Consider the following 27,153-nt stretch of genomic DNA (forward strand, 5'->3'; position numbering starts at 1 on the left):
CGCCCATGATGAGGGAGATGGTAAATCTTGCCGGTAAGAAGTTGGTATAGAGGAAGCTGGTACATATATGACTGGCATCTGTGATTTTTCTCTTTCTCAGATTGTGGTAGAGTTCTGTGCTGGAGGAGCACTTGATGGCGCTATGATGGGTCAGTACCAAATATGGAGCAATTTATTGTTTGTGGGCTACAAGTCTCTGACGATGTTTCTCTGTAATCTCCTATATGTAATATCCGTACAAACACGCAGAGCTGGGACATGGCCTAGCAGAATGCCAGATCCGTGTGGTCTGTTTGCAGACCCTCCTTGGTCTCCAGTATTTGCACTTGCACAAAATCATCCACAGAGACCTGAAGGCCGGGAACATCTTGCTCACACAACATGGAGACATCCGTCTGGGTGAGTGTAATTAGGGTCAACAATTTTTTCTTTTCTCTCATAATCTAATTTCTTTATTGCATTTTGAGTCAATATCTGTGGTACAGTCATTCTACTGTCAGGCATACTGCTACTATAATGTATGTTACTGTGGTTTGTCTGAACCGACAACTATCCAATGGGGGGGGGTTTAGATATAACATGTGCAGAGAGAGTTACATTTGGGTGAGGTGTGTTCAAACCGAATTCTAAATTGCAGTGTAAAAATAAAGCAGGCAGTATTTACCCTGCACAGAAACAATATAACCCACCCAAATCTGACTCTCTCTGCACGTTATATCTGCCCCACCTGCAGTGCACATGGTTTTGCCCAACTGCTAACAAATTTGCTGCTACGATCAGGTCTGAATTACCCCCATTGATCACTTTGGAAAGCAAATCGAATTCTGCAGCAGTTCTGAAAACCTTGCAAGCTCAATACCTTAGTCAACAGACATTGGCCATTTCCCCACCACTACCAGCATACCACCACTTGCTGGGTTCCTTCCCTTAGGACCACCATTGTAATTTCAGCAGAATGTGACTATTTCACAGGATGAAGGATCATAGAGAATGCTGATTTTAGATGTGCTGTGAATGTGGCTGCTAACTGAATGGCATTGGCACTATATAATCTTGTACAACACACACATCATTTTCATAGTAGCTTAATGCCTGCATGCCTCCGGCCTTGATACCCTAACATTATCAATTACTAGGAATTGGCTTGTCTATCTATATGGCTGCTTATTGTGAGTAAAGTGCAACAGACAGGGGGTGGATCAAGAGCAGGGTCCCTGTAGTATATTTGTAATTGGTTGCAGAGATTAAGGTCTCTTTAGTAAATGTAGGAGTGGGGTAAGTGTCACTCTCTATGGCAGGTAGTAAGAGAGGCGGACAAGGTATGCCATTGACTTGTAGAAACCCCTATTCCCTAGGATGGCATTTGACTGATGAAAAGGTTGTTCTTTGTTTAAGGAACTCCATACAAAAGTCTGTCTAGTATGAAATGGATATATTCCCAGTGCAAATTCACTGGACATCCATAATATCTTGAGGCAGGGATTTATTGGGGCTGATTTTGAAAGGACACGGCAGGTTTCCAATTGGAGTAGGCTTGCACTCTGTGCCCATTTCATATAATGCCCAAGGGTAACTTACTGGTGTCAAATTCTACCTTAAACAAACTGTTCTAATCTTCCTGAAACATGGACATTAATAATTCACCAGTAGCTATTTTTTATTTATTTTATATGCCTTTTTCTGCCATGCGTCCACTGGAGCTTGGTACATTCAACTGCAGTGGGGGTAAAGTAGTCCTCCAAATCTGAGACGCTCCTCTGCACCTTGATGGGGCCTAAGCACCCAGCAACAGCAGGCCCAAGTCTTCCATCAGCTCATCAAACAGTGTGGCTCGACAGGTAGAAATGATGGTGAGCAGCAACTTGGAGTCTAGAGTCTTAAATTGACAGTGGGACTAGTTGGCGATTCCCTACACCGCAGGAAGAATGGCTTGTCTCAGAGGGTGCCAGTGCTGCAGTGCCCGCCATTTTTAGGAGGTCTATTTTCTCAAACTTTTAAGCCAATATGGGACTGCCAACTTTCAACCAATCATCATTTTCTAGAATGCAACAGAGAAATTATAGCTACAGTCTGACTGGTTGCTATGGCCAACACCTCCACTAATCATTTTTAGTAAGAAATGCCTTTAAAAAAAATTCACAAATCCCATTATATTTTATAATCTTCTGTAAATGATATTATAGTACAATAGATGTCGGATGTACTCCAATATATTGTGGATGTCACCGTCTGTTAAATAATGCATACAGTATACATCTACTAATGTCTTTTTGTGTGTTAGCGGACTTCGGTGTCTCAGCGGTTAACAGCCAGACCCTGCAGCGGCGGAGCTCTTTCATCGGAACTCCTTATTGGTGAGGTCTAAGACAATTAGTCCACACCACTTGCACACAGCATACATGTCCACAGTATGTGACTATGTCCTAGGAATCACTGCAAAACATACTTAACAAACTATAAAAATGTTATTTTTATGTTTTTGAGGAAAAATAATGAAAACTCAAAAGCAGGCGCATGATATAAATAGCTTGTAACTCAGAAATGTTGAATAAACACAAGAAATCACTTAAATAGTAAAACCACTTAATTATTATTAATGAATTGGTACTTAAAAACCGCTCTGGATACATACCATGCCAGCCCACATTTGTACACATACCCAAAGCAACATATATCTTTCATAGCCACAAAGGGCTCCTTCATTCACTAATAGCTTGCAGTTGTGTCTAGTGTATGTACTGGCACTGTAACAAATCTACTAGCAGTGGAAGTCGGATGCAGACCATGGATCAGGTACAGTACTTCTAAAAGAAGGCCTGGAAGTGTTATTAATGCTAGAAGTCTATTTTAACAAGTGATTGGGAGCCCAGCTAAGATATAATCAGGCGTAAATAATGTACCCATAAAAATATCTTTCAAATCAGAATTACAGGACCTTATCTTCATCTGTTTTCATTTTAGTTGAGTTCATTTTTAGATACCAGAGTTACCCACTTACTATTTATATTATTGTTCTTTATGTGTTTTCACCCTGTATTTTCCGATATTTGGTGTACATAAACTATTGTATGGAATCCCTATACTCAGAGTTACAGAAATGACTCATACATGGTTGCAGGATGGCACCAGAAGTTGTGATGTGTGAGACGTGTAAAGATGCCCCATATGATTACAAGGCAGATGTATGGTCTTTAGGCATTACTCTTATTGAGCTGGCGGAGACTCAACCTCCAAACCATGAACTGAATCCCACCCGTGTCTTGCTCAAGATTCTCAAGGCCAAACCACCAAGTCTGAAATATTGTCACTTATGGTGAGTCTACACCTCCCATTCAGAACATAGGGGTCTATGTACTAAGGCTTGACAGTCACAATGGAGTGCTGAAGGCAACTGTACACATTTGACATTTGTGAAAGAAAATACCATATGTTATGTTTTCTTTAGGTTATGCTTAACTTCTTCTATATACGATGTAGCTGGAGGTGTACCATGTAGTGTAAAAAGTGAAAAAGTTGAGATGTTGCCCATAGCAATTACTCAGCTTCAAGGTAGCATTTTTTTTAATATATATTTTATTTTATTGAAGCATGAATAAAAAAGCATAATTCGCTGAACATAAATGTACATAGTGTATACAATAAAATATCAACATTGCAAATCCAACAGCGAGACGTCATTCATTAATTATTAATCGGTAGCAAAGAAGATAATGAATTGTTGTGTGACAATCTTAAATTATAGGTTATACAAATTCTATTTAAATCCAGTAGGATGTGCGACCTTCACTCCCCACATCCAAATAAAGTCAGAGAAAACCGATTATTCAAGAACAATGGGGGGTCTCCCTCTAACATTCGTAGCCCATACCATGAAGTCAGACGTAGGCTTCTATGAATACCCTTACGTACTGAGATGGTTTGTGATGCAATGTAACTTTCCCAAACATCGAAGAATGGGCCAGCCTGTTTTTCTTTTTCGAACATAGGGGGTCATTCCGAGTTGGTCGCTCGTTATTTTTTTCTCGCAACGGAGCGATTAGTCGCTAATGCGCATGCGCAATGTCCGCAGTGCGACTGCGCCAAGTAAATTTGCTATGCAGTTAGGTATTTTACTCACGGCATTACGAGGTTTTTTCTTCGTTCTGGTGATCGTAATGTGATTGACAGGAAGTGGGTGTTTCTGGGCGGAAACTGGCCGTTTTATGGGAGTGTGTGAAAAAACGCTACCGTTTCTGGGAAAAACGCGGGAGTGGCTGGAGAAACGGAGGAGTGTCTGGGCGAACGCTGGGTGTGTTTGTGACGTCAAACCAGGAACGAAACTGACTGAACTGATCGCAGATGCCGAGTAAGTCTGGAGCTACTCAGAAACTGCTAAGAAGTGTCTATTCGCAATTCTGCTAATCTTTCGTTCGCAATTTTGATAAGCTAAGATTCACTCCCAGTAGGCGGCGGCTTAGCGTGTTCAAAGCTGCTAAAAGCAGCTTACGAGCGAACAACTCGGAATGACCCCCCTAGTTTCCACCCAATCCATTCTAAAGATGTTATGCAATTTTTCTTTATAAAGGGGAAAAGACAGGGGACTAGGTTGTATCCAGTTTTGTAATATTGTTTTTTAGCTGCTGAGCTTATGGCCAATAACAACTTCTTCCCTCCTTTAGTAATGCGTTGAGATTTTGGGGGGAAACCAAAAATGGCCCATTCATGGGAAAAGAGGACATAGGTGGTCATTCCGAGTTGTTCGCTCGCTAGCTGCTTTTAGCAGCATTGCAAACGCTAGGCCACCGCCCTCTGGGAGTGTATCTTAGCTTAGCAGAATAGCGAATGAAAGATTAGCAGAACTGCTACTAAATAATTATTTGCAGTTTCTGAGTAGCTCCAGACCTACTCCTAGATTGCGATCAGCTCAGTCCGTTTAGTTCCTGGTTTGACGTCACAAACACGCCCTCCCCCGTTTCTCCAGACACTCCCGCGTTTTTCCCTGACACGCCTGCGTTTTTTAGCACACTCCCGGAAAACGCTCAGTTACCACCTAGAAACGCCCCTTTCCTGTCAATTATTCACCGATCAGCAGTGCGACTGAAAAGCGTTGCACGAACACCAGCAAATCTACTAAATTTGTGTTAAATAACTTAGCGCATGCGCTCTGCATACCATGCGCATTTAGCAACAAATCGCAGCATAGCGAGAATGGGCCACGAGCGAACAACTCGGAATGACCACCATAGTTAATTAATGTAGTTTCTGCATCACGTTTGACTCTCAACCAAAAACCTCTGATTATTGAGCAATCTCAAAGGCAATGGCATAAATTCAAGGTAGCATTTATCAAGAACATTCTATATGATGATAGTCAGAAATGGATTGCTACCTATGGCAACTTCTCTACTTTCCACACTGGTTAATACATCTCCCCCATCTTTTCAAATGTTACCTCAAAAATAAAAAGTCTATATGATTACTTATGTTCAGTTCCATTGCAGTCAATGACTCTTCAAGGTTGAAGAGTTGGTCACCTCTTAGATTAGTTTATTGTGATTGATATTTTTTAACAAAACATAATTTGTTGTTTTCACCTTTTGATCCCAATTAGGTCTGCAGACTTTAATCATTTCCTAGACAAGTGTTTACATAGAAATCCGCAGGAACGATTATCATCCACCGAGCTTCTTGAGGTTAGTTATAGTGGAGTCTGCGTTAGAGAAAGCAGAGCAGTACAGGACAGTCCCGTCCTAATACTAAACTAAAGCCTAATAAATGTTGTCCTCTTAGATGTTCAGACAAATTTCTTAATTGGTCTGTATATGTGTCTTTTTCTCCTAGCATCCATTTGTGCCCAAGAGCAGTGACAACACCCCTCTGCGAGAACTGGTGGCTGAGGTCCTGGCAGAAATCACTGAGGAAGAGGACAATGAGAGTCTGAGAGATTGTGTCTCAACGGTGATGAAAATCCCCCCAAACTATTAATTTCCTTTATATATACAGGTACACTACGTATCCTGTGAGAGTTAGGGGTACATTTACTAAAGTGTGGGCGTCTCCCATAGCAATCGAACAAATTCTAGCTATCATTTTCTAGACTGTACAATATAAACGATGGCCAAAATCTGATTGGTTGCTATAGGCAACACCTTCACTTTTGCAAACCTGCACCTTAGTAAATGTACCCCTTAGTCCAGTGGTTCCCAAAAGCAGTCCTCAAGGCACCCCAACAGTCCAGGTTTTAGGTATGTCCCTGCTTGTGCACAGATGGTATAATCAAACTGACTGAGGTACTAATTAAGTCATCTGTGCCTCAGCTTAATACACTTAAACATAATTTGTTATCACAGTGAGAACTGCATAAAGGTTTATTGAATTTACTGTTTGTCATATGTAATTTACATAGTGCCACCACATGTGTTGTACAGAGAATATATAAATAACAATGCTGCGCAATGTGGTGGAGCTATACAAATAATAAGAGTAATAGTGATTAAATATGTACTATTGATTTACTGACAGCTTTTCACTTTTATCTGCAGAATAATTTCCCAATCAATGGTCACAGTCAGGAGGTTCATATCATAGATGCCCAGGCTCCTGGAGGCAAGTCATCTATAAGAACAGAGGACACAGATGCTGAACATTCCCTGCAAACACCCAGCCATGGAGGTCCTATGGAAAAAATACGTCAGAAAACACCATTGAAGGTGCAGAAAGGGGAAAGTTTCTTAAAACAGATGCAGAGACGCTCTGCTCCTTCATTTTCAGAGGAAGCCAGGGCGTCGGTAAAGTGGATGGTTGACGGCAAAAATCATAAAAACAAGGGAAGAGAATGGGCCAAAACGCAGGACAAACCTCTCCAGGACATTGCTGTTAATCCTCCAAACCATGGATTAACAGTAAATTTGCCTTCTGGGCCAGAAGTAGTAATGGTGGACAGTACTGAGGTCATTGAAGATTCTGAAAGAAAGGATCTTGATGTTGGGATGAGTACGTCTTGTGTTTCTAGTGAAGACTATAAAGAGCAAGTTGACAAATGCCTTCATCACACTCAGTTACCACCCAAGGAAAATGCATCTGTAAACCTATCCCCGGCCTCCAATACTGCAAGCCAAGCCCTGGACTTGTTTAGCCCTCTCACGCCTATTAGGCAGCATTCAAGGTGGAGAAGCAGTGAGAGTCTGAGCATTGGAACCAGGACGTTAACTAGAACATGGACAGTTCCTTACACTAGGAGGCAGCATTACACTGGTACTTGGGGGAAGTTCAAAGCAGAATTAACACATGGACAAGAAGAAACCAAGACGGAATCTGCTGAAACCACATTTCTATCTAGCATAGATTATAAACAGTCAGAGAGGTTAACTAATTTGGAAGCAGGTTTTGCTGATGATAAAGCAAATGAGGTTGGAGATGGGCGTATCCATGACACAGTACCAAAGGAGCCTTACTCTGATCATAGGAATGATGGAACCCAGACCAAATGCCCTCGGTCTGCATTTCATAATGATACAAATTCTGTTATACGAGAACATGGACATTCATTTTCAAATGAAAAGAGAGCATCGGTTAGATGGGTAACAGAGAAAGTTGGATCAGAGGTGAACATGAAAACTAGGCAAGAGAAACCAGAACTTTCTGAACTGCTTACATCCAGTGGTCCTGCCCCTGGAGAAACCACAGAATTCAGCCAGCAGGAGGTTGTTAGTGCTTCTGGTAAGGGAAATAAACACAGTAATGTGGTCAGACAGACAACTAATGAAGGAAAATACATTTGTGTAGAAACACCTAAGAAGAATGTAACAAGCCAGGCTGGCATAACAGACAATTGCACAACAGTAGGCATTACAGATGTATATACTTGTGGGCGAAGGGATCGAGAAGTGTTCAGAGCTAACCCACCAGTACATCATAGCCAAACGAGAAGAGGCAGTGTAAGCCTGCCATACTCTTCCAGGAGATTATTAAGGAGATGGACGATGCCATTTTCAGGGACTGAAAGAAGCATGGCGCCACCATTCAATTCAACAGAAATAGAGACAAAGTACAGAAAAAAGGAGAATAATGGACTTGGGATCACTTCTTTAGTTACTAAACTAGACAGATCTGATGAAAGTATGGGGTGTGCAGGTGAGAAAGGTGTGAGGACTGGTGAGAGCAATGGAGAAAAGGATATCATCCAGGGCTGTAATGATGTGATTGGAGCCCAGAAAAGGTTAAACTTTGCCAGATGTTCATGGACTGTACATCCTACTGAACGCAATGGTAGGGCCATTCTACAGAAAAATTATGGTCAAGATGAGAGAAGGGAAACAGAGGACATGGACACAAATCCAGAACATTCTGAGGAGGTAGGAGGCATTACAGAGCTCTTTCTCTCTCTATGTATATATATATATATATATATACACACACACACACACACACACAAGTGAGCTTGAAAGAAGAGCCCTTGTACCTCTATGTCTGTCGGTTATTGCCCAGTGTAGTTTTATTAGTGCTTTATTCCCAATAGTAAAGCATAATGTAATGTGTTGGTGCTATATAAGTAAATGTTGATTCTATATATATATATATATATATATATATATATATATATATATATATATTCATGAATAGTAAAATTCCTGCGCCTTCAGTGCTTATAAAGTGATCTGTGCATTATAAATCCTCATAGTGATTAGCATATGCGTACCAGATACATGTGAATAGCAAGCTCTTATCAGGTTCTTTCAAAAGGGATGGTCCTTCCTCTGTCCTCTTTCCCGGTCTGGTATACTCATTCATTTCAGAGATGATTTTTTTTTCACCTGCTGGTTCCTCTGTTCTGTTTCTTGTTCCTGGGTCCTCTCCAGGAACAAGGAATTTTACTATTTATGAACATTCTTAAAGGACCTATTGAAATATAGGTCAATCGAGAATCTCTGCTGCCACTTTATATTGGAGTGCTATTGTTATATATTGTACACTTATTTAAGTGATGCTTGGTTTTATTATTGGTTTATTGAATTCTAAGGCTGAGCGCTTTTTTCACTAATATATATATATATATATATGTATATATATATATAGTTACGAATATAGCGGCACTCTCAGGTCTTCATTCAAGAAAAACAGGACATCACCCCGTCAAGCAACGTTTCGGTTTTATTCCAAAAAACCGTCTTCAGGCTTACATAACAATACACAAACAAAGTTCTTACCTATATAGCAGCATATCACCATGTCTAAATCGTGCCAGGTGTGCACAGCGTCCATTTCCGCCAAAGCGTCAATTTCCGCTGACATCACCTGGAACGCAAAACTAACACTGTGTATTAACCCTTCACCAAAAAATCAATTTCAAGGGACAAAGACATGGACACATATATCTCAAAAGTCAATAAACACATCAGTGCAGATTAACTAATTCATTATGACTATATACAAAGTCAGACATATAAAAATGTTTATGCAACTGTAATTGTTGTTTATAGTTGAAAACTAGAACATAAATCATTACAACCAACTTTTAAAACAAAAAACTAGAGAAAGACAATGTTTCGTTTAATCCATGTGGGGCTATGGTATTTAAAAAATAGATCCACCTGGTTTCACAACGCAACAACGCTTTATTACGATCACCCCCCCTGCGTCCTTCAGGGATGTGATCGATCATTTTGTACCTTAAGCTGGATACATTATGACCCTTAGCTTTGAAGTGCTTGGCAACAGGTTGTTCCGAAACCCTGCCTTCTAGGGCTAATTTAATGGCACTCCTGTGTTGTGCCATCCTCTCTTTAAAGGTACAAGAGGTTTTACCTACATAAAGAAGTCCACATGGACACTTTATGTAGTATACTACAAAACGAGTGGTACAAGTTAGACAGTGTGTTATTTTAATTGCTTTACCCGAATGCGGGTGATAACACGTATCACCTGTTTCCAAGTAAATACATGTTGTGCAGCCTAGGCATCTATAATTGCCAGGCTTTTTGCTCAAAAAATTACTGGATTGTGGAGATGAAAAATCTGAGATATCCGAATGAACAAGCATGTCACGCAGATTCCTACCCCTCCGATAACAAGGTAACAGCTTGGTATTGGATAAAGATTTTAAATCGGGGTCAGCTTGCAATATCGGCCAGATCCTTTTTGCCTTAGTGGTCAGCTTTTTGCTTGCAGTAGTAAATTTACTTACATATACCAATGCTTCTTGGTCACCCTTACTCTTACTTGTTGATTTACACTTGGGGGTAGCTAGTACCTTCATTTTAGCTTGTTGTAACAACTTATTTGGATAGCCCCGTTGTAAGAATCTCTGGATCATCAAATCCATTTGATTCAACTTATCTTGTTCATTGCTACAGATGCGATGCACTCTGAGCAATTGAGAATAAGGAAGTCCCCTTTTTAGGGGTTCTGGGTGAAAACTGGAAGCTAGTAAATAATTGTTACAATCTGTTGGTTTTCTGAAAATAGAGGTGATAAAGCCAGTAGTAGATCTGTTAATACTGACGTCAAGGAAATGGATATTGTCTTTCTGAATGTTAAATGTAAATTTAATGTTAGGATCTCTCATATTAATCTCTGTCATCATTAGAACAAAGGACTCCCGAGTGCCAGTCCATAATAAAAACACGTCGTCTATGTACCTAAGAAAAAACGGAATATACCTCTTGTATTCCTCTTTAGCAAAAAAAAGTTGTTTCTCAAGGTCAAACATAAATGCGTTCGCATACGCGGGGGCCACAGGGGACCCCATCGCGCAGCCAAGCACTTGCAGGTAATAACTCTTATTGAATAAAAAATAATTGCGTGTGAGAACCAAGTTAAGAAGGTCAATGAAAACATTAACGTCTGGTCCATGATATAATTGCGGATTATCCTCGATCAATTTTCTGACCGCAGGAACACCCCTATCATGTGGTATGTTGGTGTACAGACTGACGATGTCAGCTGTACATAACCAACATTCCCCAGATGGTACATTCACACTATTCAATTTCTCTAGAAATGAAAAAGTATCTTTTAAATATGTACTCTGATTTTGAATGACAGGTTGTAAATAATAATCTAGATATCTAGATACTTGATAAAATAACGAGTTGCGGGCAGCAATGATCGGGCGACCAGGTGGATGGGTCGCACTTTTATGCAGTTTTGGGATCAAATAAAAAACAGGTATGGCTGGTGTTTTATTCATTAAAGCTGCAACTGTATCAGAGTCAATCAGACCATCCCTGTCCGCACCCTGCAATACATAGCTTAAATCACTAATAAATTCATATATATATAGGCCACACACAAGTCTGTTTTAGTCCAGACTATAAAGCAGAGCAAAGAGGGGGCAAGCCAGTTCTTTGTAGTCGCCCATCTGGCTGCTGAGAAAACATAACCTATGAATCCATGATCTAGGAAATTCCTTGCCCCGGTACCATGCAAGCACAGAAGCGCTCCCCTAAGTATGAGATAGTTATAAGTCCATATAATAATTTAAAAAAGCTTTAACCAAAAATATTTAATTACGGTGTATAGTCACTATATAGGCCATACCCTCTTAGGGATTCAGCCCCTATGGCAAAAATCAGAGACAATTGGGTTAAGGTGAGCCAGTCCGGAAGGGGGGAGATTTAAAATGTTCAAAGACATTTCCTTTACCTGAACATTTATATGTCCTTTCTTTACTACACGTGGACATGAACAGGCATAGTACTGAAGAACACTGAAGGACATTTTTTAGCAATGGGAATCTGGCACAGTGAATTAAAAACCATGTTTACGGCAAACGGTTTATACACCTATACCTTCCTCTATTCACAATGCAGCGTGAAGATGCCCATTCAGATCTAAATGACAGTGCATCTGAAGACACCAGAAAGACCATACGTATTACCCGGAGGTTTGTAGTGGATGGAAAGGAGGTGAAAGTATCTTCTTGCAAACGTAAAACTGATGAGAGTACAACAGATATGACTGAACGTACTGTTAGGTAAGCACGTTGTTAGAAAGGTGGAGATTTCTGTATTATGATTTCGTGGTTAGTGATGCAGACTGACCAAAAACCACAGCAAAATATCATAAAATCTTTTTCTTGGCTGTCACCACATTATTGCTGCACTTGGCCTTTATCTCCTTATAAAGTAGTGAAAGACAATATATCGTATATGGGAGAGTTGTAGCCCATACACTTGTGAGATCATTGGTGCTATCCTTCGATTTCAACTGCATCTGTGAGAGAAATCTAAGGATTGTATGCACATTTTAGGTACCTTGCGATGCAATGTGCGGGCACGCCGGTCGAATCTCGCGTCTCAAGATAGTATGTGCTGCACTTAATATTTATCGCATCGCAGTGCGATCGCATGGGTTCTTAAAAACACATGCTATATATCGCACTGCGATGCGCAATGGGCACCCACCGGGAGCGGCCAGAAACCGCTCCCACTTGGCGGTGACATGCCCATCACATGATTACCATGCGATCTAACGCATGATCGCATGGTAATCACTTTGGCAGTTCAGGTGTGATTTCATCGCACCTGAACTGCCGGTGCGATGCCCCGCGATGTTGCGCCGCGGGGCATCGCACAAGTGTATGGGCACCATAAGAGCCTGACAGAGAAACCTTCATGTGAACTGTTTAATTTACAGCACAAGTCCCTTTGTGTAGTACAGAAGCAGCTTTGGGCGCATCATGGGGCTGGTTCAGATGTGGTTGTTATGTTAATGCGATCACTGCTGCTATCTTTTGCCGTTCGCAATTGCGGGTGTATGCTAATATAGCAGGAAGCTTATCTGAGCATAGGGACGCCCACTGCTGCCTCCTCGTATCCATCCGGCGACGTAAATCATCAGTACCATCGTCGTAGATCAGGCAGCCCTCCACCCGCTGTTTGAGTAATCACATACTGCGCAAGTCTCCTGAGCCGCAGAGGACTCTCCAGCAGCAAGAACGCAATGGGTAGTTTATGCACGCCCCTGGAACGGCGTTGAACGGATTTGACACGCCTGCTTTCAGTTAGCCGCCCCCTGTTACCACCTCCAAATGCTGACTTCCTGTCAGACACTTTGCGATGGGATCCTCTATGTGAGCTTGATCACATATCAATCGTTACGTGTGCATAGTACAGTTTAGGCGTATGCCCAGTGAAAAAAACATTAAGCCACTTGCGTGCAACAGCAGCTTTGCGTCCGCATCGTAATCGGGTCCCGTGTGCCTTGATTTGCTACCAAGATGCATGGGTATACTGAGCAGTATAGAAGAACAGGGGTTTGCAGGGCCAGAGAGGAGGACCTTATAGTAATACAAATAAGAAATGTATTTTATTAACAAGGGTTGTTATTAAATCAGTAGGAGATTGAGCTGTGATGTACTGTTTATAAGGGGCATATTTATCACAATCCACATTTTTAATGCGCATGTGATACATATTTTTTGCATAAATCCGAAACGTGAAAATTTATATTTTCACATGAATTTACCATTTGTCTCTTGCCGGGAGACAGGATCCGATAAGATATTCTGGCGAAGAGCTGGAAGTGGTGTGATTGCTTAATGCTATAGCACTGCTTCCTGGGTCGTGTCCTCAGTGCATGTGCTACCGGGGCCAATGGAGAGGAAGAATTTACAAAATAGTAGGCTATAGGCTACAATATAATAATGCCATCTGCAGACAGTATGAGCTATCAGGGACAAGTTCCGGAATGCTTTGCAAATCCGCCAGCACAGCAGCACCCCCAGAAATCTAATGGGGCGGATTTGTGGATAAAAATGGAGATAGCGGCTATCCCGCAAATATTAGCCCCTAAGTGTGTACAGCCCCCTCTATAGGCACAGGGCAGAAGGGAAGCGCACATGAAAATGTGCACTTGGCAGGTCATCCAGGTGCCCCCGCTGAAACCAAGGCAATTTGTGATACCCATCTGGCGCGCTTCGTAAATGACTTCCAATGTTATACCTACAAAAAGTGAAGTCAGAGATTAAATCAATATTAATGAGAATGCAGTCTGTAAAATCTCTAGCAACAGTTGACATCACTAAGGCATGAGGCAACAAGTAATGTCACTGGTTCCGAGTGAACTGATGCTGCTGAGGCTGCAAGCTCATGAATATTGGGATCACTCCAGAAAATGGCTGCCTCCACTATGTGGAGGCAATGAATACACTTTAATTACGTATTGATCTAGCAATCTGTAGCTCCGCAGCTATTGTATAATAGCAACTCCCAGTATGCATTGCCTGTCTGTGGCATCTATAGATTACTTGGCAAGAGAATATTAAGCCAGCGCATGAAGTGCTCTGTTTAATGTATTCTGCAGGCGCCAGGAGCTACAGCAGCTGAGACTGTTGCAGAAGGAAGAGATGAAAGCGCAGAGCCAGCTGGAGCAGCGAATGCAAAGAGAAAGGGAGATCATGTTCCGACACATTGAACAGGAGATCATAGTAAGAGGGGGTCACGAAGCATAACTGTACTGCAAGCTGTTGATGGTGTATATGCATCCTTTTAGCAATTCCTCCATGGGGTGCTCTGGGGAACAATCAAGGGCAGACGGCTATTGTCTACAGGGATTAAATGCTTTATGTTTATTGAAGATCTATAAGGATGAGAAAAAAATACAGGTTTGCAATCTGATAGGTGTTTGTATTGGCACAGTCAATGCCAGTTGTGATTTGCTGGATCTATTGTAACGGTACACAGAGTTTTAATGCTTTGGCCTGCAAGCATTCAGAAACGGTGATGTCTGTGTTCTCCCAGGGAAAGAAGCAGTACTATGAGCGAGAGATCGAGGCCCTGGAGAGACAGATTGAGCAGGCACGAGCCCGGCGAGAGCAGGAGCACACTAACCGCCTGCGGCAAGATGCACTACGGCTCAAGGCTCAGCATCAGAAGGAGAGGAACAAGAAGAAAGCAGAGTTAAAGGACAAATGGCAGGAGGTGAGCTTGCTATTAATGCATTCTTCTTTTTGTTTGGTGCACCTGTCACGCACAGCTAAAGCAAATGTTGTTCTGTCCGACTGCTCTGGCTTGTCTGTTCTATATTTTGCAAAAAACCTAAAATAAATAAATTATATATATATATATATATATATATATATATATACACACACACACACATATACACACGTGTATATAGTGCGTGTGTATGTATATATATATATATATACACACACACACATCTGTTAGAATTCAAGTATGCAGTTTAACACACAGCTGCCATTGTAAAATACAATTCCGCTGCACACCTGTGCTGCTCCCTATCTGCCTGATGCCTAATGTATACTACACTCTGTATGTAAAGCGCAACGGAATATGCTGCGCTATATAAGAAACTGCTAATAAATAAATAATAATAAATGTTGGTGGGGGCTGTTGTGTGGGTTTTACAGAACTTGTAAAGCTTTGAAATTTGCACGTGGTTAAGTCGGGGTATATTTGCGACAAGGCAGAATGTGGAGGGTGGCAGGGGCAATGTGGCTGTTTTAGAACGTCAAAAATATGTAAGAAGTTCATTTTTTCTGGTGAATGGAAAGACTGTAGGAGGGTGATCACAGCACCAATTCAGTATGTTAAGTTTTGTCTCGCCATTACTAAGGGGACAGCAATGAAGCTGTGATTGGGATGAGCAGGATACTGTGAAGAGAGGTTGCTTTGTAAGATACCTCATGAGGAATATTTACTACTCACCCAATATGTCAGAAAGGGAAAATGGCTGCTGTCAGTAGGAGCTCACATACAGTAGGTAAGTTGTACAGCACAGGAAATACACCAGTATAGAAATACAGCCAGCCAGGGTAAGAGACTGTTCTCTGCCCATGAGAGCTGCACTCTAAGTATGACTTTCAGTTAGACTTGTGTGAGATGTGGTGTAGTTAACCTGTGGTACTACACATACCAGAATGCCCTGGCCCAGTTTTAAGATTCCATAACAGCAAAACAGCAGTCTGGGATGTGTAGTTCCACAGATTGCCAACCTCTGTTCTGCTTTGTGATTACTAATTATTTGTTTTACTAGAACAAGCAGTTTTCCCATCAGAACAAGCTGGTGTTTCAGTATATGTATATAGGGATTAGGCTTGGGTGGCCGGCGGTCGGGATCCCAGGGGTCAGCATACAAACGCCAGGATCCCGGCTGTCAGCCGGGGGCCGAGCACAACAAAGCCTCTTGCGGGCTCGCTGCGTTCTCACTGCGCTCGCCACGCTGTAGGCTCGGTGGCTCGTTGTGCTTACAAGTGGGAATAGCCCTGGGTCCCCTGCTGGCATCCTGGCGGCCGGGATGCCGCCGTCGGTATGCTGACCGCCGGTCACCTGACTACATCCCGTATATAGGAGGTCGTTGGTGAATAGGCATTTCCAGGTTTAGTGAATGGATGTTTGCCCCTAGGAATCTAGGACCTTACATGGGAGTGTACTGTATCTCACCTTGTGGATGTGCAAAAATTAGATTTCATTTTCAGAGATACAAAGATTGAAAGAATGGAAAGGGATGGGGATACATTTTGGCTGTGGAAAAATAATTGAAATGTGCAACTCTGTAGATAGATAGTCTTTAGTACTAATATAGTATACTTGAAAAGTAACCAAGCCACTTGCTCTATGCAGCCACAAGTACATCCATCTACCTCTCTCTTTTTCTGTGTATATATATATATATATATATATATATATATATATACACTGCTCAAAAAAATAAAGGGAACACTAAAATAACACATCCTAGATCTGAATGAATGAAATATTCTTATTAAATACTTTGTTCTTTACATAGTTGAATGTGCTGACAACAAAATCACACAAAAATTATCAATGGAAATCAAATTTATTAACCCATGGAGGTCTGGATTTGGAGTCATCCTCAAAATTAAAGTGGAAAAACACACTACAGGCTGATCCAACTTTGATGTAATGTCCTTAAAACAAGTCAAAATGAGGCTCAATAGTGTCTGTGGCCTCCTCGTGCCTGTATGACCTCCCTACAACGCCTGGGCATGCTCCTGATGAGGTGGTGGATGGTCTCCTGAGGGATCTCCTCCCAGACCTGGACTAAAGCATCCGCCAACTCCTGGACAGTCTGTGGTGCAGCGTGGCATTGGTGGATGGAGCGAGACATGATGTCCCAGATGTGCTCAATTGGATTCAGGTCTGGGGAACGGGCGGGCCAGTCCATAGCATCAATGCCTTCGTCTTGCAGGAACTGCTGACACATTCCAGCCACATGAGGTCTAGTATTGTCTTGCATTAGGAGGAACCCAGGGCCAACTGCACCAGCATATGGTCTCACAAGGGGTCTGAGGATCTCATCTCGGTACCTAATGGCAGTCAGGCCACCTCAGGCGAGCACATGGTGGGCTGTGCGGCCCCCCAAAGAAATGCCACCCCACACCATTACTGACCCACTGCCAAACCGGTCATGCTTGAGGATGTTGCAGGCAGCAGAACGTTCTCCTTGGCGTCTCCAGACTCTGTCACGTCTGTCACATGCTCAGTGAGAACCTGCTTTCATCTGTGAAGAGCACAGGGCGCCAGTGGCGAATTTGCCAATCTTGGTGTTCTCTGGCAAATGCCAAACGTCCTGCACGGTGTTGGGCTGTAAGCACAACCCCCACCTGTGGGCGTCGGGCCCTCATACCACCCTCATGGAGTCTGTTTCTGATCGTTTGAGTAGACACATGCACATTTGTGGCTTGCTGGAGGTCGTTTTGCAGGGCTCTGGCAGTGCTCCTCCTGTTCCTCCTTGCACAAAGGCAGAGGTAGTGGTCCTGCTGCTGGGTTGTTGCCCTCCTACGGCCTCCTCCACGTCTCCTGATGTACTGGCCTGTCTCCTGGTAGCACCTCCATGCTCTGGACACTACGCTGACAGACACAGCAAACCTTCTTGCCACAGTACGCATTGATGTGCCATCCTAGATGAGCTGCACTACCTGAGCCACTTGTGTGGGTTGTAGGGAGGTCATACAGGCACGTGTAGGCCACACACACTACTGAGCCTCATTTTGACTTGTTTTAAGGACATTACATCAAAGTTGGATCAGCCTGTAGTGTGTTTTTCCACTTTACTTTTGAGGGTGACTCCAAATCCAGACCTCCATGGGTTAATAAATTTGATTTCCATTGATAATTTTTGTGTGATTTTGTTGTCAGCACATTCAACTATGTAAAGAACAAAGTATTTAATAAGAATTTTTCATCCATTCAGATCTAGGATGTGTTATTTTAGTATTCCCTTTATTTTTTTGAGCAGTGTATATATATATATATATATATATATATATATATATATATATATATATATATAGCGCTGAAAAGTCAATAATACACAAGTCTTTCTTGCTATATCATGCCTGAGTGCCGTTTATGTCTGGTTGGGTTTTTTCTGTATTAGTTACCAGCCCATCAAAATGACGGAACAGAACAGAACAGTAATATCAGCGCTGGCGGCTGTGCGTGTCCTAATGAAGCAACACATGAACTGCTCAGTCATGCACCAGTTAGTGGCCGCCGGTGCGCAAAACACTTGAATTCCCCCCATAGAGGTGAGGAGCAGTGTTAGCCTTTTATTATAAAAGATTTTGGCACCCAGCTATATCCTGTACTAATAATAAGAGTGCTGGCAGATTCAGTACGTATGTATGTATGTATATATATATATACACCAATAGATTTAGAGATAGAATAAAAAAAATAAACGTGTTGTCAGTTGAAAAATAGCATTAGCGTCCCTTCACTATTAGACGGTAATTATAATGTGAGCAAGAGTTAAATGAATAGCTTTCTAAATTACTTATTAGTAGAGTGTAACAAGTGATAGGAGGCTGTGTGTTGTAGTGATTAGGGGGTCTATTCATAAAGAAAACAAAAAATTAATTGTTACTTATCACTATAATTGTTACTAATCACCTATTTGCAATTTTTTGTTCCTAATTAATGTTTCTGGCACAATATTGATCACTGTGTGTTGATTAGTGGAATAAATGTAAATTAAATCCATCCTGGTTCAATTCTGTAGCATAGCAAAATGTGAAAAGGTTTAAAGGAGGTGAATACCTTAAATAGCCTCTATTGATGGCCTCAGGCTTAATTTCTTGGTTAATTTGTGAGATTAGTTTACTGATCGTTTCCTCTCTCCACAGGAGAAGTTTCTTGTAAAGCAACAGCAGGAGCTGAACTCGGCCTTGCAGAAATTAGTAAATGAACATAAGAAAAAGGTCATTAGTATCGAAAGGGAGAATCTCTGCAAAATCCACAGCTTGAAGAGAGGTAAGCAGGAGACAGAAGTCCAAATCCAGTGATTTATTATGATTTTGTGCAGGACATTAATTCTAGGTAGCTATTATATTTTTGAACAACTTTTAATGCAAATTAACAAAACAATGTAGACATTAAAAGTTGTTCATTTAGTACAGTGTATGAAGAGTACTTTAGCATAGCTAGATTAAAGGGAAGATTCCAATGATGTGTGGCTGCGTGTACTGCGGGTAATTACAAGGATAACCGTGCTCTCTCCTCTTTGGGTTGAAAGCAAAACCAAGCAAAATTTTCCTGCCCGGATAAACCACATTCAAGTAGCTGCTAATTGAATCTCCCTCTCAAACTTTCGGAGCAGTTACTGTAGACCAGAGGTTCCCAAAAGCGGTCCTCATGAACCCCTAACAGTCCAGGTTTGTAAGATATCCATAGCTCAGCACAGATGGTTAAATCAAAGTGACTGAGGTACTAATTAAGTCACTTGTGGCCAAGCATGGATATACTTAAAACCTGGGCTGTTAGGGGTCCTTGAGGTCCGAGTTTGGGAACCTCTGCTGTAGACCTTCACAAATATGTTCAATGTTCATGTGATTTCTCTGAAATTAATATGATGGGGGGAATTCAATTCAATGCATTGTGCCACCGGGCATCACCACAATGCCTGGCTGTGCACATATAGACCATATACAATAGGACCAACATTGCAATTATTTCCTTGCACTTTTAAGGGGTGCGAGAGAATACATGCGATGCTGGTGGGTGTAATGTGTCGTTCCAGAATGGCACATTGTGCCCATCATGCTTAATTGAATTCCACCCTATGGTATGTCACTTAGGGAAAGAGTTATCAAAGCCTGGAGAGAGATAACATGGAAGAGATACAGTACTAACCAGTCAGCTCCTAACTACCATGTTACAGGCTTTGTTTGAAAAATGACAGTTAGGAGATGATTGATTAGTATTTTGGGGTCTATTCACGTAGATATGAGGTTATGAATTGTTACTTTTCACTATATATCACCTCAGTTCGAAGCAATATATAGCATTGTTTAGTAGCAATACATGTATACATCTCTGTGGCCACTCATCAAATGATCTGGCTACAATCATGAAAAGCAGATAATGACTCTAAAAAGGCTCTTAAAGCCTTGCTATTTACTGGTAAAGAATTATACAACAGTGGCTACTCTAGCAGCCTCTAAGACTGCCTTTCTGCCCTCAGCCGAAGCCAAGAACAAGCTCCACCCTGTCCTTTCGTCCCCAGGAAAAAGCTAAAGGACAACCATTTCCACATCAGTCAACCTCCAACAGGACTGCCAAGCTCTGTGCGAAACAAGCCTGGGCTACCAGACACCTAGCTTTCAAGTCTACTGATAAACCTGAAGTGACGGGCCTCCTCCTGGGGACCCCAGTGTGAGAGTCTGACTTCTTCAATTCGTGAACACCTGGCATCGCACCACCACAGATACCTGGGTGCAAGAAGTAATCTCGCATGGGTACGCTCTCACACTCCTGAGACAACCCCCTCAACAATTTCCTCCAAAGAACTGTACAAGGGCTCTGTCTCTTCAAAAGGCCAAACAGTTTCTGTTGGACGCAGGAGTAATAATTCCAGTTCCCTTGGCACACCGAGGGAGGGGGTTTTACTCTACCCTCTTCTTGGTTCAGAAGGCCAATGGGTCTCATCAACCTATTCTAAATCTCAAGTCAATGAACAAGTTTATCCAGGTGCCCAGGTTCCATATGGAAACCTTTAGTTCTATAGTCCTGGCCTTGGAGCCGGGGGATTTAATGGCGTCATTGGACATTTAGGATGCATACCTCCATGTTCCTATTACACCTGCCCATCAGCAGTTTCTCAGATTTGCTGTCCTCAGTGGCACACTTATTTCCAGTGGTGAAGAACTATGACCCTCGCCTTTTCCGGGTTTCTAGGATCCTTGCATTCTGTAAGCGGGATTGGATCTCAGACTACGACTTGTACCGCTGAAAGTGCATGTCTCAGTTTTGTCTCAATATGGTTCCAGCAACGGATAGCCATACTACCTGATGTTCAAACCTTTCTACAAGGAGCACTTAGGATTCAACCTCCGTTTAACCCTCCAGTAGCTCCATGGGATTTATAAAAATATTTCTCCAGGCATTACAGGAGTCCCTGTTTGAACCTTTAGACTCTGTAGACCTTAAATAGCTTATGGCTAAGACACTTTTTCTTCTGGCTATGGCATCTACCAGAAGGTTGTTGGATTTAGGGGCTCTCCCCTGTCAACCCCCTTTTCTGATTTTCATCAGGATAGAACTGTTCTTAGGACTAGACATGGATACCTCCCCAAGGTGGTTTCTAGTTTCCACCTAAACGAAGAAATAGTAGTTCCGTCCTTCCATTCTCCATCTTTCAACAGGCGAGGCCTCCCTGGATGTGGTCTGTGCTCTCCGTATTTATGTGGACAGAACTAATTCTATTAGAAAAACGGATTCCCTCTTTGTCCTATATGGATTCCACAAGAGGGGCTGGCCAGCCAACAAACAGACCCTGGCCAAATGGATTTGCACAACCATATCACAGGCCTACTTACAGGTGGACCTATCTGTTCCAGATACAGTCTCCGCTCACTTCTCTCGGTCTGTGGGTCATTCGAGGACAGCGCACCGTGGGCGTCTGCTGAATAACTATGCAAGGCGGCCACATGGTCCTCTGTCCACACTTTCCTTAGGTTTTATGCCTCTGACACATTTGCCTCTCAGGGTGCTTCATTTGGACGTTGGATACCCCTCTCTACTCAGGAGCGTCCCCTCCCTTAAACAACTGCTGTGGGACATCCCAGATGTTCCCTGTTGAGACTATGGACCCTGAAAAAGAAAATAAGAGCTATGGTAAAACTTCGCTTTGTTAATTTTTTTTTATTCGAGGTCCATAAGATCCACATGATGCCCACCTTGATGCACCTGGCTTTTATAGGTTCTTTTCTTGGTCGCCGGTTTCCTTCTCATGTGAGAATGTGTTTCTTGTGTGTACCAGCCTTCCTTCTCTCTCTTATCCTGCTCCTGCCTTGGGCTTGGCTCACAAAACTGAAGTCCCTGAGCTGGGGGTATAGTGGGAAGGACTGGAGCATCTTGGGAGATCTGAAAAGCTTTAACTCTCTGGTGCCAGGTCCTCACCACAACCTACACCCGATGTTCCCTGTGGATCCTATGGACCTCAAAGAAAAAGAGGTAAGTTTTACCATAACTCTTATTTTCCTGCAATGTAATCCGATAACCAGGGCTCCAGTGATCTTGTCATCAGCTGTGGTCCTCTCTGAGAAGTTTGGAGTCGGAAGGCAGATTCTTTCTGCGCCAACATCTGAACTTGAGAGGCTGCAGTGGCTGCTGGGATACAAAGACAACGGGCAGAAATCAGTGAAGTATTCAACTTGCCTGTTCTGTTTGTATTATAGTACAGATTTTATGCCATCCTCAGATGGTGAATCTGTACACAGCAGCGGAATAAAAAGATGAGTTTTTCATTCTTCCATTGCACTCACCATACAAAAGTGTGGTGATGCAATGCAGACACGGAGCGAGGGTGCCGTCGGAGACGTAATGAACTTCTCCATGGTAATCTGCTCTATGAATAGAATGAAGCAGAGAAAACAGGGCTTTTGACTGCCCTATGAATAAAACCTTTTATCTTTCAACTTTATCTCTCTCCAAGCTTTGATCAATCTCCTCAAGACCATTACTACAAGTCTTATATGAAACAGCTAGTGAATTAATAGCTAGAGGTCAATATAAAATTTTTAGCAGCAATAATTACCAGTGACTTCAGAGAAAAATGTGATCATGGGAGTAGCAGATTTATTTTCCTATGTGCTGTAGACAGTGGTGCAAGTAGAAATCTTTTCTTAGTGGTACTGATAGTAAAAATAGTCTTGGTCACGTGTCATGAGCGGGCATGGTCACAAAACTTGGGGAGTGGCTACATGACAATAGGGGCATGGACACATTATGCCAAACACCGTAATGCTTATTACACATTATGCCACACACCGTAATGCTTATTACACATTATGCCACACACTGTAACACCCATTATACATTATGCCAGACACCGTAACACCTATTACACATTATATAACACACCGTAATGCCTTACTTATTATACCACACACTGTAATGCCTATTACATATTATGCCACACACAGTTATACCACTGACATCATTATATGTCCCACACAGAAAAATGCCCCTTATAAATTATGCCCCAGCGGTGGGCTGACCATATTTCTTAATTGTACTCCGTACCACCCTACTTTCAGCACTGGCTGTAGACTTCATGTATTAAATTATCTTGAATGACACCAGAAACTGACTCTTTTTGAGTATTAACAATAGAGAACATGATTATATGGAGCTGCATAGCAAATATACATCATATGCCTACCTATAACATCTACCAGTATATTTTATACCTGTCCCTTGCTGGGTCGCTGTGTTAGCACTGCCCACCCATCTCCCCTCCTGTTCTCTTACACTCTCTGCTCTCCCCCCCCCCCCCCCCACCGTCCTGTCTTCCCCTCATTGTCTCTCTCCCCCTCGTATATGAGGATATATGCACAGACTTGTGTATATCATTTTTCTTGTAGCCAGGGTTTCCCCTTTTATCTGTACCCTGTGTCCCCCGTTTCATGTCTGTCACTCCTTCCCGTAGTCCTATCCCTTATTTGGCTCTACCCATTCCTTATTTCTCCCTTATGGAGGGAGGAGCTGGACCTCACTGCAAATCTTAACTGGCCCTGCGCTAGCCACATGGCCCTAGAATGTAATACAACAGATAAGGCAACTTTAAATTCTACAATACTTAAAAGCACTGTACAACATTTTAAGCATTTCATTAGGCAGTCAGGGATAGGGAGTTGGTACAGGTTTGAGAGCACATTGGGACAGATGTATTAAGCCTGGAGAAGTAATAACGCAGTGATAAGTGCAAGGTTATAGAGCACCAGCCAGTCAGCTCCTAACTGTCATTTCTCAAATCCGTAATGATTGGCTGGTGCGTTATCACCATGCCCTTATCACTGGTTTAACACTTCTTTATCCCTTCTCCAGGTTAATACATCTGCCCAATTGTTCTATAAATTCCAAATACATAATCTGGAAACCGGTGTTGACAAATTCAGTGCAAGATAGTTAGCGTGTATAATGGTCCTTTATCTTCGTGACCAATCTCCATTGACACACTATTAAAACCTGAAAATACATGGCCTACACAAGCAATACCGTAACTCAATAGCCTAGTTAGTGGCTTCTATCATGTTTTACTATACTGCATATGCGATTTCATCATTTGAGGCAAAAAGTGGAACTTAATTCCCATGAACTTCTGGCAGCTCGCGAATCTGTGATTCTGAGACTAGAAGAACGCCATCTACAGGAGAAATATCAGCTTTTTCGACACCAGCTGATTGAACAACACTCTCTGCAAAAACACCAGCTGCGCAAGAGGCATGAGAAGGTAAGAACAAGATGGTGCTATTACTACAGTTTGTCTTAGGACACATTAATACCAGCTTTCCATTCTTACAGTATATTTCACTTTTGGAAGTAATAATGGGAATATTAAAATACTCCATTATAAAGTTTATCAAGTCAGTGTCTATCTATAGTGGCTATTTATTATGGCAATATATTGGGTGTCACTTTTTGGAGGGTGCTGTAGAATGTCTGACAACCTCACCCCACCACTAGGAGATGGAGCGGCTCAAGCATTATCAGGGCATCTTACTGGAAGAGCTAAAAAGTCAGCAGCTGCAAGAGAGAGTCCGAAGCCAGAAAGCCCAGCGTGGGGAAGCTAGAAAGCGCCAAGCCATGTTCAAAGAGAGGCTGAAGAGCCAAGGGCTGAGCCCGTCAGAGCAGAAGGAAAGGAGCAAGCAAGTAAGCAAACAAGCAATACACAATTCTCTTTACCCGATAGATGGAAGGGTTTTCTGCATGTCTATTGCAACTGTGTTCTTATGTAGTCAATTGGGAGACAGAGGTCCATTGTGTTGTAAGCATGACTGAGTCACCATAAGGAAATATACTATTATGGCATCATTTAATCACTTGCCTAGTATGGTCGCATCAGATGCGACCATACCAGCAAGTGTTTTATCTGACCTGGTCGCACAGGATGCGACCATCAAGATAAACAGTGTTAGCAGCGGCAGGGAAGGGAAAATTCGCTCCACTGCTGCTCTCAGAGGGACCGGAAGGTCCTGCTGCCTCCCTGCACCCTCCCCCAGTGTTTACCGTGCTGCCAATTACTGCTGATCAGTCAGCACGGCAGGACTCCCCACCCAGCGGCTGCAGACAATAGCAGCCGCTGGGAAAGTGTAACCCCCCCCCAAGCAACCCCCAGCACCCCCTGTGTACCTGACAGCTGTCTGGGGTGTAAAAAGTAATGTCGCGATGGTCGTAATGTTACCGATCTTCCCGACCAATGTTCCGATGTTTGAGAAAAGTTATAAATATATATATATATAGACTAGAATCATTTTGGATAAGGTTAAATTCATGTTCTTCACCTAATTCACTCATACAAAAACCCTGACAACTTCTGAGCGTTCTTTTGGGGGGAAAAAAATCGTCAGTTAAGTGGTTAAAGACCATAACAGTTGACATAAGGCAAAGTAATGATACAAACTCAACTTGAAACATTACAGAACTGCTCCCTGCAGCACTTCATGTCCAAAAGGCTTCTCTGCTGAATCCGCACAATGCAGGGACGTGCGGTGAGCTAAATAGCTCAGGAGGCACTGGCTAAACCCAGAGTCAGAATTCCATGCAGTATATGAGCCAAAATTATTAGTATTTTTCATATATTTTATTCAGTCAAAACTCTGGTTTAAACGTAAGTATGACAGGAAAGGCTCTGCTCACCTGCCTCACCCCACCGCACGTCACTGGCACAATGCAGTTTATATTTATAGAGATATTTATCAGAGACCACTTGATTAGCATAACATAACTGCTTACTTGTAGCACGGTTTCTAAGGAGCCTATAGATCAAGCTTTTTTTTTTCTTCATAACATTATGTAGAAACTGAAGTTTCTGCATAATTTATGGTTTGTTGCTATGTACTAATAGCAGTGCCGTATCTAGGTGTGGGCCAGCGGTGCCTGGCACACAGCGCATGTGCATTCTGGCCGCAGGACCGCTGGCACAACCTGCAGGGCCACTACTGTCTATGATGGACCTCTGCCGCTAGCGGAGCGCTTCCCGCAGCGAAGTGCGCCCAGCGCTAGTTACCTACATGACACAAGTGCTGCCCATCTGCCACCCCCCTGCACGGAGTGTGTGCTTCCCGTGCCGCTCCCCTCCTTCGGGGCCTCCAGTAGAGGAACAGAAGCAGGCTGCTAAAAGTCTCCCCCCAGCATCCATGTCCTGCAGCACGGACAGTGTCTGCAGGCTCGGCCCCCTCCCTGGTCCCCCTCTCCGACCGTAGCTCTTGTTAGTGTTAGACGAGGGCAGCTGAAGCCAAATCCACTCACTCCCTCATCATGCCCCGCATCCACGCCGGAGAGTGTACTTCCCGTGCCCCCCCTCCCCCCACCCAAGGCACCTAAAGTAGGGGAACAGAAGCCGGCAGCGCAGGAACAGGAAGAGGACAGAGGATACGCATGCCGGCTCATTGCGGGTGAGTATAACGCTCTCTCTCTCTCTCCCCTCCCTCCCATAATGTTTAAAAAGGGGGACTGCCTGTCGTAATCTATAAAAATAGGGACTGCCAGCTATAATGTGTAAAAAAGAAAAAAGGGACTGCCTGCCATAATGTGTTAAAAAGGGGGACTGCCTGCCATAATGTGTAAAAAAGGGGGACTGCCTGCCATAATGTGTAAAAAAAAAGGGGGTTCTGTTGCTGTAATGTGTAAAAATGGGGCTCTGCTGCCATAATGTGTGAAAAATGGGGCTCTGCTGCCATAA

General features: G+C 42.7%; 1 protein-coding gene across 1 annotated transcript in view; it reads left to right on the forward strand.

Moving 5' to 3' along the window:
• LOC134936775 (STE20-like serine/threonine-protein kinase) overlaps window positions 1-27,153 on the forward strand; it is an 86,059-nt gene that overhangs the window by 15,005 nt on the left and 43,901 nt on the right. Inside the window, exons 3-15 of the mRNA XM_063932019.1 lie at window positions 101-149; window positions 250-399; window positions 2,282-2,354; window positions 3,119-3,313; window positions 5,591-5,672; window positions 5,821-5,937; window positions 6,522-8,333; window positions 11,790-11,953; window positions 14,284-14,407; window positions 14,721-14,900; window positions 19,094-19,220; window positions 24,578-24,702; window positions 24,936-25,121. Coding sequence (XP_063788089.1) covers window positions 101-149; window positions 250-399; window positions 2,282-2,354; window positions 3,119-3,313; window positions 5,591-5,672; window positions 5,821-5,937; window positions 6,522-8,333; window positions 11,790-11,953; window positions 14,284-14,407; window positions 14,721-14,900; window positions 19,094-19,220; window positions 24,578-24,702; window positions 24,936-25,121 — 3,384 coding nt within the window. The remainder of the gene's footprint in view (window positions 1-100; window positions 150-249; window positions 400-2,281; window positions 2,355-3,118; window positions 3,314-5,590; window positions 5,673-5,820; window positions 5,938-6,521; window positions 8,334-11,789; window positions 11,954-14,283; window positions 14,408-14,720; window positions 14,901-19,093; window positions 19,221-24,577; window positions 24,703-24,935; window positions 25,122-27,153) is intronic.

Source organism: Pseudophryne corroboree, chromosome 6 (genome assembly GCF_028390025.1).
Source record: "Pseudophryne corroboree isolate aPseCor3 chromosome 6, aPseCor3.hap2, whole genome shotgun sequence".
NCBI lineage: Eukaryota > Metazoa > Chordata > Amphibia > Anura > Myobatrachidae > Pseudophryne > Pseudophryne corroboree.